The sequence below is a fragment of the Geotrypetes seraphini genome, chromosome 12, assembly GCF_902459505.1.
Source record: "Geotrypetes seraphini chromosome 12, aGeoSer1.1, whole genome shotgun sequence".
NCBI lineage: Eukaryota > Metazoa > Chordata > Amphibia > Gymnophiona > Dermophiidae > Geotrypetes > Geotrypetes seraphini.
In genome coordinates this window covers 61,046,985-61,065,929 of record NC_047095.1, presented here as the reverse complement: position 1 = coordinate 61,065,929, position 18,945 = coordinate 61,046,985, and the positions used below count along the sequence as shown (strand labels likewise).

At 42.9% G+C, this 18,945-nt stretch overlaps 1 protein-coding gene across 1 annotated transcript in view; it reads right to left on the bottom strand.

Annotated features, from left to right (window-relative positions):
• The window catches only part of FAF1 (Fas associated factor 1), a 559,433-nt gene that overhangs the window by 152,214 nt on the left and 388,274 nt on the right, over nt 1–18,945 (bottom strand). Inside the window, exon 13 of the mRNA XM_033916532.1 lies at nt 11,862–12,016. Within this exon, the coding sequence (XP_033772423.1) occupies nt 11,862–12,016 (155 nt within the window). The remainder of the gene's footprint in view (nt 1–11,861; nt 12,017–18,945) is intronic.

Below are 18,945 nucleotides of genomic sequence, written 5' to 3'. Positions count from 1 at the left end.
AGAAATCTCGGTGCATATGGAAGACGTACTGAGCCAAATTGACAAGATGGAGTGATAAATTACCTGGACCAGATGGTATAAATATGAAATTGATGATCTGCTGTCAGTGATCTGTAAACTGTGGTTAAAACTGTCCATAGCACCTAAAGACTGGAGGGTGGCCAATGTAATGTCAATTTTTAGAAAGGGTTCCAGGGGTGATCCGGGAAATTACAGACTGATAAGCCTGACTTTAGTTCAGGCAAGATAGTGGAAACTATTATAAAGAATACAATTACAGAACATAAAGACAAACATCAAGTTTATCAAGTTTATCAAGTTTATTAACACAATTTGATAAATCGCCTATTATAATCACTAAGCGATGTACATAACAAAAATATATCAAGTACAAAAGGGGTTGACATTTTAACATAAGAACATTTAACTTAAACAGACATACAGTGGGAAGGAAAAGATAAAAGTTACAATTTTTGTTTGGGGTAGAATAAGGAAATAACAATAGGTAAGGGAGTTAATAACCTCAGCATTATTGAATTTAATATAATTTAATTTAAACATTAAAAGCATCTCTAAATAAATAAGATTTTAAAAGTTTTTTAAATATTAAAATATCTTTTTCGTTACGAAGGTATTGGGGAAGGGCGTTCCACCATAGGGGGCCAGTCACCGAAAAGACATGGGTCAGAGTCAGCATGGGTACACCCAAGAGAAGTCTTGCCTCACCAATTTGCTTCATGGCCCAGCAGAAGAGGAGGCCGATCTTTGGGCACCGGAACTAAGCACAGGATATGCTTGTGCCGGTGCCCAGATAAGGGTAAGAAGTGGCGGGGGGGGGGGGGGCCCAATCTCAGCGGGGGGGTGCCCGATCACAGCGGGGGGTGCCGGATCGTGGTGGGGGTTGCCGGATCGTGGTGGTGGGGGGGTGCCCAATCGCGGGGGGGGGGGGTGCCAGATCGCAGGGGGGCCTTCGGGGGGGGCAATGCCGGTTCTCGTGGGGGGGGGGGGGGAATGCATCAAAGCGAGTTTCCATTATTTCCTATGGGGAAACTCGCTTTGATAAATGAGCATTTTGGATTACGAGCATGCTCCTGGAACGGATTATGCTCGTAATCCAAGGTACCACTGTATTAGAGAGCTACATCTATAAAGACATATTAAATAACTTGGTGTATCAAGTCAGGCAGTTTGTTCCAAGCATACAAAGCAGCAAAGTAAAAGGGACGGAATCTGGAGTTGGCCATAGAGGAGAAGGGTACAGATAAGAGAGACACCCGATGAGTGGAGTTTCTGGAGAGCAGTATAGGGGCATATATGAGAGAAGAGATACCAAGGAACTGCAGAGTGAATACACTTGAAAGAGAAATCCATGGCAAAGATTTCTAGGAATAGAAAATCCCAGGGCTCCACCTCCCACCCAGGAGGTCAGCTCAAGCCTCCAGCCTCCCTGGGCAAGATCAGAGGCAGGCTGCAGGACTTCTTGGCATCTTGGGAGGCTATCACGACTGACAATGGGTTCTAGAAATCATCAGGGATGGCTACATTAGAAAGATTGTGAACCCACCGGGAGAGAGAGGGAAAAATGCTTGAGTACCTGAATAAATTCATGTAAACCGTTCTGAGCTCCCCTGGGAGAATGGTATAGAAAATTGAATAAATTAAAATAAATACAAGTTGGAATATGCCCTTCCCCTCTCTGCCTGGCTCATGGACCCCCCAGTGGGCAGACTGGAGACAGCATAGGGAACCAGATAGGAAGCCAATGAGGTGACTTGAGGAGAGGGGTTGTGTGGCCATAGCAACATTGGCAGAATACGAGGTGTGCAACAGAGGTCTGAACAGACTGAAGAGAGAGAGATGGTTTAGTGCAGAGGTGTCAAACTCAATCACATAAGGGGCTGAAATCTAAAACACAGGCTAAGTCGTGGTCTGAAGTTTTTATTAAGATACTTAGGGGTCCTTTTATTAAGGTACGCTAATCGATTTAGCGTGCACTAAATGCGCACCTTAATAAAGACTTTTCTTCTCTCTTTTAGGTCCTAGTTCACCCTTGCTGTCTAAAACTAGCTCTGGCAGGATACACATTTCAAATCAGACATATTGTAATCACAAAACAGAAAATAAAATTATTTTTTCTATCTTTTGTTGTCAGGTCATTATTCAAATCATGTTGGTCCCAGGCTCTGGCTATCTTCTGATAACTCGCCTGCCAATGTCTCCTGCCCATTTGTCGTTTTCTTCTTTCTCCATGCTAACCATTCATCTTCCATCTCTGTCCTCCCCTTAAGTTTCCCTTCCCTCCCCCGGAGGTCGGCATCTTTCCTTTTTTTGTCTCCATCCCTGCAGCTACGGCGATGGACCCCACCATCCCCAGGTCCATCATATCTCCTTTTCTCAACTACCCTTTTCATCCAGCATCTCTCCCTCCTTCCCCGCCACCCCAGGGTCCACCATCTCTTCCTTTCTCTTCCCAACTACCCTCCTATCCAACATCTCTATCCCCCCCTCCACACCATCCCTTGTGTCCAACTTCTCTCCCTTTCTGTTCCTTCCCTCTCTCCATCCCGGCTTCCTCTTCAAAGCAGCCTGCAGAGGATTATCGGTCGGCTGTAGCGAACCTCATAGGCTGCCTCGGCCTCCGCAGCACGTTCCCTCTGCCGCAATTCCTTAAAAGTTCCTGATATAACATTTTTCCAGTCAATGTTGGAATAATTTAAATCAGCAATTCACAAATATATACACACGCTCAGTTATTTAAACCTTAACTTATGAGTTTTTCTCATTCTGCCCACAAGCCCTACTAAAATACTTTGAAAGACCACTACCACAATTTTAAATAAAAAATAATAAGAAGTGGAGAAAAAGATCTCAGTTAAACTCCACTTCTTAAAACACAGTAATATTAAAGTATGGCTGGCATTAAGGAGAAAACTCAAAAAGCTAGGACACCAATAGCATGAACAGTTTTCAGTTACATAGAAGGTGAAAACAAATGCTCAGCCACTAATTCTTCCTGCTGTAAACAAATTCTTCACACAGAGTCCTCAGCTGCTCCTGTGTATGCACCTCTGCAGTCAAGCGCTGAAAAATCATATCCATTACAACAGCAAGACATTGATGACAGGTCGTGGCATGTTATCCTGATTCTGTGGATGTGCTCCACGTGGTCTACAAATGCATTTGAAGAAATGCCCAACGCTCATGGAAGCCAGATTTCTGCAAATTCCAAAAGTTCTTCTGAGGATCATCGGTCGGCTGTAGCAAACCTCGTAGACTGCCATCGACCTCTGCAGCATGTTTCCTCTGCCGCGATTCCGTAAGTCAAGAGGAGGGGCGGGACCACAGCAGAGGGAACGTGCTGCAGAGGCCAAGGCAGCCTGCGAGGTTTGTTACAACCAACCGGTGATCCTCAGCAGGCTGAGGAGACCGAAAAGCTGGAGAGTAACAGCGGGTCAGACCGCGGGCCAAATTTGGCCCACAGGCCAGAGTTTGACATCCCTTGTTCAGTGGAAGGCCAGTGAGAAGCAGGTTGCAGTAATATAAGCGAGAGGTGATGAGGGCAAGGATGAGTCTTAGAAGTGCACTCAGAAAGAAAGGGTCAAATTTTAGCGATGTTCTTGAGAAAGAAACAATAGGTTTTGGCAGTCTGTTAGATTTGTGAAGAGAAGGAGAGAGAAATAAAAGATTACCTTGAGGTTGCGAGCCGACGAGACAATCCTGTACTGGGACTGGTGCTATTTAACATATTTAGAATCTAATCTAATACACAATTTATGAATCACACTATACCAGTGGTCTCAAACTCAAACCCTTTGCAGGGCCACATTTTGGATTTGTAGGTACTTGGAGGGCCGCAGAAAAACTAGTTAATGTCTTATTAAAGAAATGACAATTTTGCATAAGGTAAAACTCTTTATACTTGATAAATCTTTCCTTAAACTGTTAAAGGAAAGATTTATAAACTATAAAGAGTTTTACCTCATTCAAAATTGTCATTTCTTTAATAAGACCCTCACAGTTAAAGTTTAACATCTTTCCTTATCCTTAGCAAAAGATTATAACAGTTATACGATGGGAGGGCTGGTAATGGGTGAAAGCTGCTGGCACAGTGCACAGCGGCCTCTAAGAAGGCGAATAGAATGCTAGGTACTATCAAGAAAGGTATTACAACCAGAACGAAAGAAGTTATCCTGCCGTTGTATCGGGTGATGGTGCGCCCGCATCTGGAGTACTGCGTCCAATATTGGTCGCCGTACCTTAAGAAGGATATGGTGATGCTCGAGAGGGTTCAGAAAAGAGCGACACGATTGATAAAGGGTATGGAAAACCTGTCATACGCTGAAAGATTAGAGAAACTGGGGCTCTTTTCCCTAGAAAAGCAGAAACTTAGAGGGGACATGATTGAGACTTACAAGATCATGAAGGGCATAGAGAAAGTGGAGAGGGACTGATTCTTCAAACTTTCAAAAACTACAAGAACGAGAGGGCATTCGCAAAAATTAAGAGGGGACAGATTCAGAACCAATGCTAGGAAGTTCTTCTTCACCCAAAGGATGGTGGACACCTGGAATGCGCTTCCGGAGGGTGTGATAGGACAGAGTACGGTTCTGGGGTTCAAGAAGGGATTAGACAATTTCCTGAAGGAAAAGGGTATAGATAGAGAGTTACTATACAGGATCTGGACCTGATGGGCCGCTGCGTGAGCTGACTGCTGGGAATGATGGACCTCTGGTCTGACCCAGCAGAGGCACTGCTTATGTTCTTATAAAAGGTATCCACAACCGCCTTCAGCTCTCACCTCTTCCAGCACCGGACACACGCACAAGCTGCACTGCCTCCAGTCATTGCCTCCAACCATTGCTCCAATGGTTACCTTACATTCTGGAACATTGCCCGCTTCACTACTGTAACCTCACGCAAGCGCTTTCCTGCGTCTGCACACGATTGGACTCCACCTCACAATCGCATACAGATGCAGGAAAGCGCTTGCGTGAGGTTACAGTGACCGCTGGACATGACTGCTGGACACTTGTGGAGTGGACAATTGTGTACAGACTGAGGGCCTCAAAATAGTACCTGGTGAGTCGCATGTGGCCACTGGGCCATGGGTTTGAGACTGCTGCACTATATCAACAGGTCTCAAGGTGATTTACATCCAAGAAGCCGTACAATCTACTGGAAAACAGAGGCAATTAATATTTAAAATATTGTCATATAATAAGAATTATAGAAACATAGAAAGATGACGGCAGAAAAGGGCTATAGCCCATCAAGTCTGCCCACTCTACTGTCCCACCCCATTAAGTCAGAGTGCTGCTCGACCCACGTAGAGATCCCACGTGGATGTCCCATTTACTCTTAAAGTCGAGCACGCTAGTGGCCTTGATCACCTGCACCGGTAGTTTGTTCCAGTGATCCACCACCCTTTCTGTAAAGAAATACTTCCTGGTGTCACCACCAAATCTCCCTCCTCTGAGTTTGAGCGGGTGCCCCCTTGTGAATGAAGGTCCCTTAGGAAAGAATATGTCGTTTTCTACCTCGACATGACCTGTGACGTACTTAAATGTCTCAATCATGTCACCCCTCTCCCTGCGCTCCTCTAGAGAGTAGAGCTGCAACTTGCCCAGTCTTTCCTCGTATGAGAGACCCTTGAGTCTGGAGACCATCCTAGTGGCCATTCGCTGGACTGACTCAGCTCAAAGTATATCTTTACGGTAATGTGGCCTCCAGAATTGCACACAGTACTCCAGATGAGGTCTCACCATGGTTCTGTACAGTGGCATTATGACTTCAGGTTTACGGCTGACTAAGCTTCTATTGATACATCCCATCATCCGCCTTGTCTTGGATGAGGCCTTCTCTACTTGTTTGGCAGCCTTCATGTCTGCACTGATGATTACTCCCAAGTCCCGTTCTTCTGAGGTCGTAGCTAGTGTTTCTCCATTCAAGGTGTATGATCTGCATGGATTTCTGCTGCCGAGATGCATCACCTTACACTTCTTTGCGTTGAAGCCCAGCTGCCATGTTGAGGACCAGTTTTCCAACTTGATCAGATCCTGCGCCATACCATCCGTGAGATCGCTTTCACCTACTATATTACACAGTTTGGCGTCGTCGGCAAAAAGCGCTACTTTTCCCTGAAGCCCTCGGGTCAAGTCCCTTATGAATATGTTAAAAAGGGATGGTCCCAGGACTGACCCCTGCGGCACTCCACTAGTCACCTCCGATGTCTTAGAGAGGGTGCCATTGACCATCACCCTCTGAAGTCTTCCACTCAGCCAATCATTGACGCATGCCGTTAGTTTCTCACCTAACCCCATCGATTTCATCTTGTTTAATAGTCTATGGTGAGGGACACTGTCAAACGCTTTACTGAAATCCAAGTACACTATGTCCAGAGACTCTCCCGAGTCTAGCTTTCCTGTCACCCAGTCAAAGAAGCTGATAAGATTGGATTGGCATGACCTGCCCCTAGTGAATCCATGTTGACAGGGATCCCTCAGATTCTCCTCATCCAATATCGTGTCTAATTTCCCTTTAAGTAGAGTTTCCATGAGTTTACACACTATTGATGTGAGACTTACTGGTCTGTAATTCGCAGCCTCCGCTCTGCAACCCTTTTTGTGCAGAGGAACAACATTGGCAGTTTTCCAGTCCAGGGGGACTCTCCCTGTACTTAAGGAGAGATTGAAGAGCATGGCTAACGGTTCCGCCAAAACATCGCTTAGCTCTCTGAGCACTCTTGGGTGCAGATTGTCCGGTCCCATGGCTTTGTTCACCTTGAGTCTTGACAGTTCTTTGTAAACATCAGCTGGTGTGAACTCAAACTTCTGAAATGGGTCATCCATGCTTTGCTTTGCGTCCAGCCGAGGCCCGTGCCCTGGTGCCTCGCATGTAAAGACTGAACAGAAGTAATCATTCAGTAGTTTGGCTTTATCGGAGTCAGTTTCCACATAATTCCCGTCTGGCGTTCTAAGGCGTACTATCCCGTTTGTGTTCTTTTTCCTGTCGCTAATGTATCTGAAGAAGGATTTGTCCCCTTTCTTGATGTTCTTCGCTAGAGTTTCTTCCATACGAAGTTTGGCCTCCCTGACTGCTGTTTTGACCGCTGCAGACTTTGTCCTGTATTCAACGTTTGCTTCTTAGTAAATCATATAAAAAAGTTTTCAGTTTTTTAATGAAACCTTACATAATTAACTTCAGTCCTTATTTGAACAGGTAAATTATTACAGATTGTAATAACAGCATAAACAAAAGAGAAGTTAAACTGTCGCTTATACAATATTCCTGTAACCTGAGGATAATGTAATAATAAACTACTGCAAAGCCTAGTGGAAGAATAATGCAAATTAGAAAAAAGCAGGATTAAATTATCTGCTCGAGCCTGTGCTCTTCAACATATTTATAAACAGTGAGGTGATTAAATTTGCGGACAATACAAAGTTATTCAGAGTAGTGAGGACACAGAAAGATTGCGAAGACCTACAACAAGACAAACACACTTGAGGAATGGGCCGCAAAATGGCAAATGAGGTTCAATGTGGATAAGTGCAAGGTGATGCATGTCGGTAACAAAAATCATATGCACGAATACCCTCCAGGGATTCAAGAAAGGGTTAGATAAGTTCCTGCTGAACCAGAATGTACGGAGGTAAGGCTATACTCAAATAGGGCACTGGTCTTTGACCTAAGGGCCGCCGCATGAGTGAACTGCTGGGTACGATGGACCACTGGTTCTTAAGTCTTAATACCAAATTTTCCAATAGGACGTACATATAGTAGCAGAATCAGGAAAGCTATTGTCTAAAATATCTGGCCTTTCCATACTCATTTTAAGGATTTGTTTGATTTTTTTTTTCTTTCCATTCCATGAAGTTGATCCCAATGCTTCTTGAAAGCCTGCTGCAGACATATCATTGCTGTTAGGTCATAAGGCTGCTCTATGATAACTACCCCCTGATGGTGGATAGATGCCACCGGATTACCCATCTCCCACTCCTTTGTTTTTTGTAAGGAAGGATCTTCTGGGCTTATCATTTTTCTAAACCTGATCATTATTTTACCGTGTTTCCCTAAAAATAAGACAGTGTCTTATATTAATTTTGGGTCCAAATAACACATTAGGGCTTACTTTTGGGGATGTCTTATTTTTTTCATATACAACAATCTTTTCCTTCCTCTCCTCCACCCCAATTCTAGCTCTTTCCTTTCTGCCCTCCCCCTCCATGTGCAGCATCTTTCCTCCCCTCTTACCCATCCCTTTGTGCAGCATCTTTCTATCCCTCCCTCCCTCCCCCCTGTACAGCAGAACCCCACCAACCCTCCCACCATGAGATTGACATACCTCTGCTCCTAAAGCAGCAGGGGTGGAGGTTGCTGAATCGACGAGTCCGATTTTTTCAGCAAATCAGGCAAGCACTAATGTTAAGGATGGAGTCAGGGAGTGCCGGGGACATTCAGGGGTCAATCTTACCTAGGGCTTATTTTCGGGATAGGTCTTATTTTCAGGGAAACAGGGTAGTTTTCCAGCACTCTGTGAAAAATGATTTCTCAAAGTAGTTCACATCATGACCCCCAGTTCTCACCTTCCTTCCTTCCTATTGAAAAGATTTTCCTTCTGCATATCAGGTGTCTGAATAGCTCAGTTATAGCCCAGACGGCTGTCCTCTAGGACAGGGGTAGGGAACTCCGGTCCTCGAGAGCCGTATTCCAGTAGGGTTTTCAAGATTTCCTCAATGAATATGAGATCTATTTGCATGCACTGCTTTCAATGCCTGATTGGAATACGGCTCTCGAGAAAATCCTGAAAACCCGACTGGAATATGGCTCTCGAGGACCGGAGTTCCCTACCCCTGCTCTAGGAAATAAATACTTTAGATGTTTAATTTTCATTTAATGCACCATTTTGGTTCCCCTTTTGGAGAGACGTTCCCCAGAACCAAAACAAAAAAAATTCTGCACCAGATATTTTTATGAAAACACAGTCAAAGGGTTGACTATATTTTTCTCCTTGCCTGCAGGAATGAGTAAATGAGTAAATTATGCCTGCTTTCATTAAGTGTACCAGTTAAGAGGATAACAAACTGGTTAGGAAACAGGCTGAAGATTCCTGGAAGCAAAGAACATTATTTAGCATCATCACGCTTCATGTTTCATTGTTAGCATTCACTTGGTCTTATTTGAATTTATACAATGCTTTTAACTCAAAGTACTTTCACACAGTCTACAGAAACATTTTCCAGTGCCAAAGCAACAGTAAATATATGATGAATGAACAATAAATTCAGATTCTGCTAACACACCGGACTACACAATATCTAAGCTGATACGGAGAACACTGGCTCCAAACCCTAAATAAGATCTTTATTTGGTATCTGAAAAAATGTCATAAGGAGTTAATAAGACACAGCTGTACCGGCTCTTTCTAATAAGCAGCTTCTGGCGCTTTGGACACCGCAGGTATCTGCGTAACCAGAAAACTCTTATTACTAGTGTATCAAAGTTGTGCTACTTAATAGACTTCTTTAGTAAAACATAACAAAGCAATTACATGGCTGTTGATTGTCAGTCATAAAAAAAACCCTGCAACACTGCTTTTCAAAAGAAACTACACTGCAATTTTTGTCATCGTAAAATAAAAGGAACTGGAAAATTAAATGGAGAACCGAAGAAAAGAACAGCAGGTAGCCAACTGAACTCAGTCACTACAGATGGTTTAGGAATAGTGTTTCCCTTCTACATCTAGTGGAGGGATAAAAGGGGACTCCTCACGGCCTGTGAATAGTAATAGCAAAAAGTTTAGGCAAGGCTCAAGTCTATGAATTTCACCTCATGAAAGGCCTCGGTTGTCTCATTTTTTCCTCTCTTTGGGGAAATGCTTTTCATTACTTTTTAATTACATCTGAATGATAACCCGATGTAATAGTACAAATAAAGGCACTGAAGGAGTTTTCCTCACAACACTCAACTTGCTCTCGGCCTAAACTAGGACCCATTGTTCAAAAGCTCAACAATAAAAAAAAGCACTTGAGAATCAAAGAATACGACTGTGTTCTTTCTCTTTTATCTACGATATATTTAAGGGACAACAAAAACAGTATTCACTGATTTTTACCCACAGAGTCCCAGAAAACATATTGAGATCAGGGAAAAAAAAGTATTGGGGATTATTCTCAGCCATTTCTTTTTAACCTTCCAAATATATGTTTGCTCATTTTTCAGTGGACCTTTCTTTGGCAAAAACTGGTTTCGTGCACTTTGACCAAATGCACTACCTACAGTCCAAAAGAAAATGCCCTTTGCTGTTTATACTGATCCTGCACTCGAAACGATTGAATTCCGATTCCAAACTTTGGAGGGACATGGCATTCGGTAGAAGTTTCAAGTTTATCAAGTTTATTAAAATTTTTGATTAATCGCTTAATCATACTTCAAAGCGATGAACATACATAAAAAAAACAATTAAAAATTACAACATTAAAAGTAATACATTATTTAAACATAAAACATTAAAATAAACAAGACTATATACAAACTTAACAAACAAGAACAAAAGACGAAGGGGATTTGAACTACAAATTATTATAGAAAAGATAGTCAGGTAAAAACACAAGGTTAGGAATTTAAGATGAATGGTCAAATACAACATTATTAATAAATTCAAGATTAAGAATTATTGCTCAAAAGCATCTTTGAAAAGAAATGTTTTTAAATTAGTCTTAAATTTATCAATATTATGTTCTTCTCTTAAATAACTAGTCAAGGATCACTAAAATACCTGACTTTATCCGTTTCCACTGCTAACCCTTTAACTTTGAAAAAATATATTTTAAACAAACATTAAACTTGGAAGTTCAGTCAGTTTTTAAAAGTAACTAGCTAACAAGATCTATAAAAAAGGTTACTCGTGACAAGATAAGATCAAAATTATATAAATCATAATTTAAAAAAAACAAACAAACCCTAATTCTACAAAGTATAATCTCTTAACAACCGAGTCACAGCCTATAGCGAACGGTAATATTGATGGCTTGTAATTGGACAACAGCCACATTATAAAACCACATCATGTGCTCTGGAGTGAATGCGTTAATTCTCTCGTTTGTCAGGCTGCAGGCACAATTAGCACTGCACTCGATTCTTGCCCCCCCCCTCCAATAATGAATTTTAATTACAAATTATAATCCTACAAACATCCAAAGATGATCAAATAGAACATTCTTTGCCCAAACCCCAACGGGCACGACGTATGAAAAACAGTCCATTTCATTGATTAATATCACCGACGCTTTAAATTAATTTATCTAAACAACATGGGTAGATTGCAGGCTGCGTATCCAAAAGAATGGGTGAAAGAAAGCGATTAAATCAATTAACATACGGTAGAGCTAAGCCATTACTCCTGCAACTGGACTAGCCTATAGTTTAATATTAATCTCCTGATGTTCATGAAGAAAGCTAGAATAACTATGCTAAATAAAATCGATGTTCACGATAATATGTTCTGCAAATGTTAAGGCCTGAATCACTGGTACCACTTTTCCTACATGGCTATGTCGGTTTGGAATACTGTCCTTGAACAAGAAGTTGTGTGTTGCGAAATCATTTTACACAGGGGAATAATGCTGGTCGTTTGATGCTTGTAACTAGGTTACCGAACACGCAAATAACGCCACTACTTTAAAACAAAGTAATTATAGACGAGTGCTAAGATTACTGTAACCCGCACGGACCATTAACAGATGATCCTCTAACAAGGATGACGAGAACAGGCTTAAATGAGAGCCCCTTATGCAGCATGGAGAGCGCAAGCTTGTATGATACGATGGCTAAGCAGTTTCGACCTTATGGCAATCCTTTACCTTGCTCTGTTTGCTTCTTTCGTTGTGTCCCACGCCCAGGTTATGAAGTTCTGACTCAGATAAGAGACGACAGATTCAGCGCAGAGCATTTGTGAGCAGAAGACGTTGGCGAGAACACTTTCATCGTGATGGAGGTAGATGGCGAAAAGTTTGCGCTGAAAATAAAAGGAGAAAATGCATTAAAAGCGGTGTCCTCTATAATCCGGGTCAAGTATGGGCAGAGCAAGTTTCATTACACTGTCTGATTTAGGTACTTCAAACCATAGGAGTCAACTTTTTTTTAATGATTGGGGGTGCTCAACTCGGCATATAAAGGAAATGAACACACAGTGGGTTATGAACACAGCTAGTCATGCTGTCTTTAAATGAAGAGCACAGCAGGTTGTGCCAAACAGGTAGGACTTCTGGATAAAAGAAATAAGAACATAAGAATCGCCTTACTGGGTCAGACCAGTGGTCCATCAAGCCCAGTAGCCCGTTCTCACGGTGGCCAATCCAGGTCACTAGTACCTGGCCAAAACCCAAGGAGTAATAATATTCCATGCTAGCGATCCAGGGCAAGCAGTGGCTTCCCCCATGTCTTCCTCAATAACAGACTCTGGACTTTTCCTCCAGGAACTTGTCCAAACCTTTCTTAAAACCAGCTACGCTCTCCGCTCTTACTGCAAATCCCGCCAGTTTCTTCCTTCCCAACCCCCAACTCATCACCACAATTTACCATCCTACTCCCAGCTCTCACACTATGCCTTCCAGTCCTCCCTGGCCCATCTATGCAACTCCTATTCTCCACATCCTAGCCATTCCTCAATAGTCCCTCTTTCCTACCTAACCTGCGCACACCTTCTTTTCTCTCAGACCATCCCCACTTCTTTCTCAGTCCATCCCGGCCTTAATGTCTCCCCCCATCTTCTTTAATTTAAATTCCGTATTTATATCCCACCTAACCATAAAGTTCCAAGTGGGTTACAATAAAAGAAATATTGTTAACCGTGTCGAGCTTTACGAATATAGAGATGATGCGGTATACAAACCTAAGGTTTAGATTAGATAATATCAAAACATTTACAAACCGTTAAATACATCTTAAAATATAATAATATCCACCCTACTTAATCAAAAATATTTCTGAAATAACCATGTTTTTATTGCTTTCCTAAATAGCCTGATATTAGACAAGTTTCTTATTTCACTGGGCAGAGAATTCTAAAACTCTGCATGCATTCTCCCAGTGCAGTCTGACTTTTGTTTTGGGATAGGATGCTTAATTCCCCGCCTCCCCCTACGTACTTCACTCCCCCGTTCTCTACTTATCTGCTCTCTACTTCCTCCTGACCTGTCCTGTTTTGCCCCATAATTCCTCCTCCCCTTAGGTTCCCTCTCACTCTAACTTGGACAGTGCCCCTCCTCGGAAGACTAGGCTCTCCCTTCCCTCATACTTCCTAAGCAGATTCACTCCCCACCCTTCTTGGCAAGAATCATACTCCTGGTCCCTCTTCCCAGAGCCCCAGATATCATCCATATCTGGAACACACAGACTGAAAAATAATAGCAGTGCCACATCTAGAAAGGCCCTACAAGCTGCTCCTCCGCCTGTATGCATAAACCCTGGAAGCTCAGCAATCAGTTGCTACACAGCCCCTAAGGCCACATTTGCATGTTCTTCCTGCCCTCAGACTAAAAATCCCAAAAGATCACATGTTGAGCAGGAAATCAATGACGCCAAAGTTGTGCATTCATATCAACTCACTGTGTGCCAACCCACCTGCTAACGCTCCAGCGGTTACAGAGTACATGCTTGACTTGGGAAGCTGAGTTAGCACCGAATCGAGTGCTTTCTGCAAAAATGGAAACTGGCACCTCATTTGGTGGTAATGGTTTTCTCACAATGCCCCTTCATTTATTAGTGATGACTCCCTCTTACTCTCTCCTTTTACCAAACATCCCTTTTTTTCCTCCATTCTCTGCCCAGAACCATTATCCTCCCCTATTTCCCTGGCCCACATGATATGGAAGGATATGGGGTGGCATACCCCTACAACAGTACCCCCTCATTCATGGTGCTCTGCACTGCCATGTAGGTCACCCCACAAAAGCCAGCCTGTAGCAGAGCTGTTTTGAGAGTACGAATGGAAAGCCAGGGTTTAGTAACTCAGCCAAGAGGGAAACCAACCCAAGAAACACATATGGTTGGGGGGCAGTGAACCCCTTACCCCATTCCAAACTCCACCCATCTCTCCTGTAACCTCTTCCTGCCACTGTCATGCTATTTATTTGGAACAATGCATCATAATGAGCCCAAGTCAAACACCACTGTCTCCCTTAAGATGTAATCATTTTTGTAAATAAAGGGAGATGGTGTTACTCTCTATTCCCCTTTCAATTTGAGACTTGTAGGTCTCTGAATTTCAAAGCTGCCAAACAGAAGAAATTTTAAAGATATTTTTCAGACTATGGTATCAAATACTAGCACAATCTTCTCCTGCTCCCCTATGACCTTTCAGTAAATAACATACTGTATTAACTCTGGCCTCTACAGGGCTGGAGGAGAGGGGCAAAATGGAAAGATTTGGTTCTTACCCTGCTAATCTTTTTTCTGATAGAAGACATACGTTTCTGTATTACAGCTGTTGCTTCCCATTAGTTGTGAATCTGCAAAAGGATGCCACTCAAAAACTCTGAACTTTTCCCCTTCTGTAATGGAGAACAGCTCTCTCTTCAGTTGGTACCAAAGCACTGAAACAGAAGAAAAGAGAAGGAGGGGCTTGGGGGAACTTCCCCAGCAACAAACTATATTCTGTTCTGCTCTGTAACTTATGATAAGAGAACAATAATAACAATTAACAATTTAACATTGAACAACAAAGTACGCACATGAGCAGCTGGGAACCAGCCTGCTAAATGCAACTAGTAGGAGCCAACCTCCCCCCTCCCTCCCCCCCGGGAATGGTAGTTCTCGTGTTCCTGTAGTTAATCTCTGCTAAATCTAAGATACAGGAGAACAGGTCCTGAGATGGACACTGGCAACATCCAAGGAAAGAATCAGACAAATTAAGTCTGAACAAGGTGGGCTGTACAGAATCCTATGTCTTCTATCAGAAAAAAAGAGATTAGTGAGGTAAGAACCTAATCTTTCATTCTGTAGATGACATACCAAAGCAGTGTCATACGTCTAGGGAGGAATAGATGAGACTGCTCGCAGTACGAAGAACCCAAAAAGTGGCATCCTCTCGAGTCGCCACATCCATTCTATAGAACTTCGTAAAGGTGTGAAGAGTAGAAGTAGCTGCTCTACAAATTTCAACAGGCGAAACAGCCTGGACTCTACCCAGGAAGCAGTCACACTTCTAGTCGAATGTGCTGCAATGGAAATGGGTTGTTTACCGCAGGCAATGTAGGAAGATGAAATTCTCATGTGAATCCATCTGGCAATCGAAGCCTTGGAAGCTGGTTTGCCTCATCTCAAGTTGTTGGTCAACACATAAAGGTGGTCCGAGAGCCAGGAATCATTAGTCCTCTCCAAGTACAGTAGTATGGCTCAGTGCACATTCAGCCTCCACAAAATTCTGTTCTGTTTTGCTGAATCCATAGGATGAACGGTGGGTAAATTAATCTCCCGATTTATGTGGAAGGCAAAAACCACCTTCGGTAGAAAGGAAGGTACTGTCTGTAGAGAAACACCAGACTCTGTAACCCGGAGGAAGGGTCCTGTACAGGAAAGGGCTTGTAACTCTGAAATCTGCCTTGCCAAGATAATGGCAACCAAAAACATGGTCTTACGATCCAAGAGGGACACGTCGAGTAGCGTCTCATGTGGAGCCCCGTATAGGCCCTTCAGAACAACATTAAGGTCCCAAGACAGGAACAGCCTACCCAGTGTGGGACACAATCTGAGTGCCCCCTCAAAACCGAGTGATGTCTGGATGAGACACCAATGACTGCATGCCTCTCTGGGCCCTAAAGCATGAGAGACCATCTATCTGCATCTTGAGAGATGAAATAGCTAGGCCCTTTTCAAGACCGGCCTGTAGGAATGCTAGAATCACCAGGATAGGATCATTCTCATGCTCCACCCGCTCCTTGGCGCCCCATAACTGCAAATGTTGCAGACTTCTTTGCTCAAGAACATCCTCAGAGTAACCCTTACAAGTTAGGGCCATGTGCTCAAGAGCTATGCTTTCCCACTGTTAAAAGAATAAAAACTATGGCCAATTTCTGCTTATCTTTTTCCTTTCTGTTCCTAAAAATTTGGAATGACCTTCCTTCTACAGCAGGACTGCCCAATTCCGGTCCTCAAGATCTACTGGCAGGCCAGGTTTTCAGGATATCCACAATGAACATGTATATGAGAGATTTGCATACCAAGAAGGCAGTGCAGGCAAATCTCTCTCATGCATATTCATTTTGGATATCCTGAAAACCTGGCCTGCCAGTAGATCTCGAGGACCAGAATTGGGCAGCCCTGTTCTACAGTCAGAGTTTTCCCTCATTTATCAACTTTCCGTAAAGTATTAAAGACGTACTTATTTCAGAAATTTATTATTGACTCCTCTTCTTCAAGCTAATGACTATAGAAGATAAAGTTTTGTTCTAATCCATTGTATATTTTACTAACATTTTGTTAACCGAGTCGAGCCCTCTTGTACGGATAAATCGGTATATAAGACCAAAGATTAGATTTAGATTTACAACTGAGGAGCCCCGGATGAACTGACAGCTTGAGACACCTGCCTATTTGCTGATGCATCAGATCAGCATGAAAAGGCCAGCAGAGCCAGTACAGAACTACCAAAGTCACCAACCCCTGATGGTTTGCTATTCTGTAGATGATCCAGCCCACCATGGCCTATAGTGGAAACACATATAGCAAAAGATTGGTAAGTCAGGGCTAAATGAGGGCATCCATTCCTGTGCTTCCTGATTTGGTCCATCGACTGTAGAAGCGATCTGTCTTCATATTCTTGACTGTGGCTATGAAATCCATGTCCGGTCTTACCCAGCGCTGCACAATGAGGGTAAATGCCCTCTGGGACAGAGACTACTCTCTCAGATCCTTTAGTCTGCCAGCTGAGAAAATCGACCTAGATTTTCCCTACTCCTACCACGTGGGCTGCCAAGAGGGCTTGCAAGTGAGCTTCCACCCACTGAAATAACATCTGTGCCTCTGGGTGTAGGGGATTGCTTCTCGTACCTCCCTGTTTATTTACATAAGTTATTGCTGTGGCATTGTCCAAAAACACCCGGATTCCTACCCTGTGAGGAAGGATTGCAACTCCTTCAGCACAGAACAAACGTCTCTCAGTTCCAGATGACGTAGGGACCACTTGATTTCCAATGGGGTCCACTTTCCCTGGAGTGGGCAACCACAGCAGTGGGCTCCCCAGCCACTCAGGCTGGCATTGGTCATGAGGGTCACCCACGAGTTGAATCTGAGAGGCATCTGCTTGAAGCCACCAACATAAGCTGCGTGTTTACCAGTGTTTAGGTATTTTTTATTTAGAATTCGGCCATTTTGCCAGGTAGCAAATGAAATACAAGAATAATCAATTATATGTTGTGTAACGCACAGAAATCATCAATAAAGAAAAAGTGTTAAAAGATTAGTATCGTTCATGTATTTTGTAAATAAGTCAACAAATGCTAGCGCATTCACCTTTTAAATACTACGTGAGTGTGGTGGGCTATCTAACTATATTTTGCTTTCATTAACATATATATTAAAGGTTTCTGGGAAATTATACAATGCTTTTGAATTCTGAAAGGGTAACCTACTTCCTGAAAACTGCCCTGACTTTCATAACCAAATTCACTACCTAGAAGTAGTCCCAAACATTTGGCTGTACATTTTAGGTCCCTGTTTTGAATGGAATAATCTTTTTAAAATATTACTGGAAATATAAAATCCACTTTTGCCTGATAAACAGAGCAGGATGCACACGTGTTTCCATAGAATTTTTCAAACGGCCCAGCTCCGAAAAAGCCTTTTCAAATCCATGACTCAGTATTTATGATTGGCGTTTTATCAAATTTTAATAATCTTGAACTTGAAGCAAATTCTTAACCTTAACCAGTCTAATACCGACCACAAGGTGGTTGTCGATTTACAACCGGCTGCAGGTTCATTTCTGTCACGTCTTTATTTTTGCAGAATAGTCCATTACTGCCGAAAACAGATGGCTAACTGTGGACAAGCTATGAAAAGGTGAAAGACTCAGATAACCAACATTCTTTCTTAATCTTTAAATGTGTCTAAAGTGAAGCATTATCAACAGGGCCGGATTTAGATGAAAAGAAGCCCTAGGCTATTCCACTTATGAGGCCCTTTCACCTCCCATTTTTAAGTTTGTAAATTACATGAGAGATAATAAAATACATCATTGCTGTGATATATATCAATATGTTAAATGAAACATGTTGTTATTGGTACTAACCTTTATAAAAAATGTGACACGGATAATAAATAAAAAAAAGTCGAGAACACTTATTTGGACATTTATTCTCAGCACCATATATAGTACTTGTAACAATAACTAATCAAACATAACACACAACATTGCCCCTTCCTATGTCCATAGTGCCCCCAGTGCGTCCTTCCTCACCTCACCCCCCCTCCGATGCCCGCCTGCCTCTCATCCCCCTTCAATTGAACACCCCCCCATGCCATCCTGCCTTCCATTGAACCCCCCATCCCCCCTCCGATGCCAGTCTGGGCTGCCCTGTCCTGACGGATCCATGTTTTGCCTCTCTCCTGCGGGGCTGGGCTTTGCCCAGCTGTTTCCGGACTGACGTCTTTCCCTCCCCGATCCTCCTCCCAGGGCGAGAAAAAGAAAGGGAGAAGCTGAGTCGGTGCCCCGTTGCGGCCGGAGCCGGTTCCGATCCTGAAGCGTAGAATTTCTCCTTATTTTCGGTTCAGTGTTTTAGTGTTCACTGTTTTTAGAATAGTGTAATTTTAATTTTGCTAACAATTTGAATGTAGGCCCCTCTTGATGTTGAGGCCCTAGGCTGAAGCCTAGTTAGCCTATAGGAAAATCCGGCCCTGATTATCAAACTGGCAGAAAAAAAATTAAAAAAAAGAACTTACAGTTAA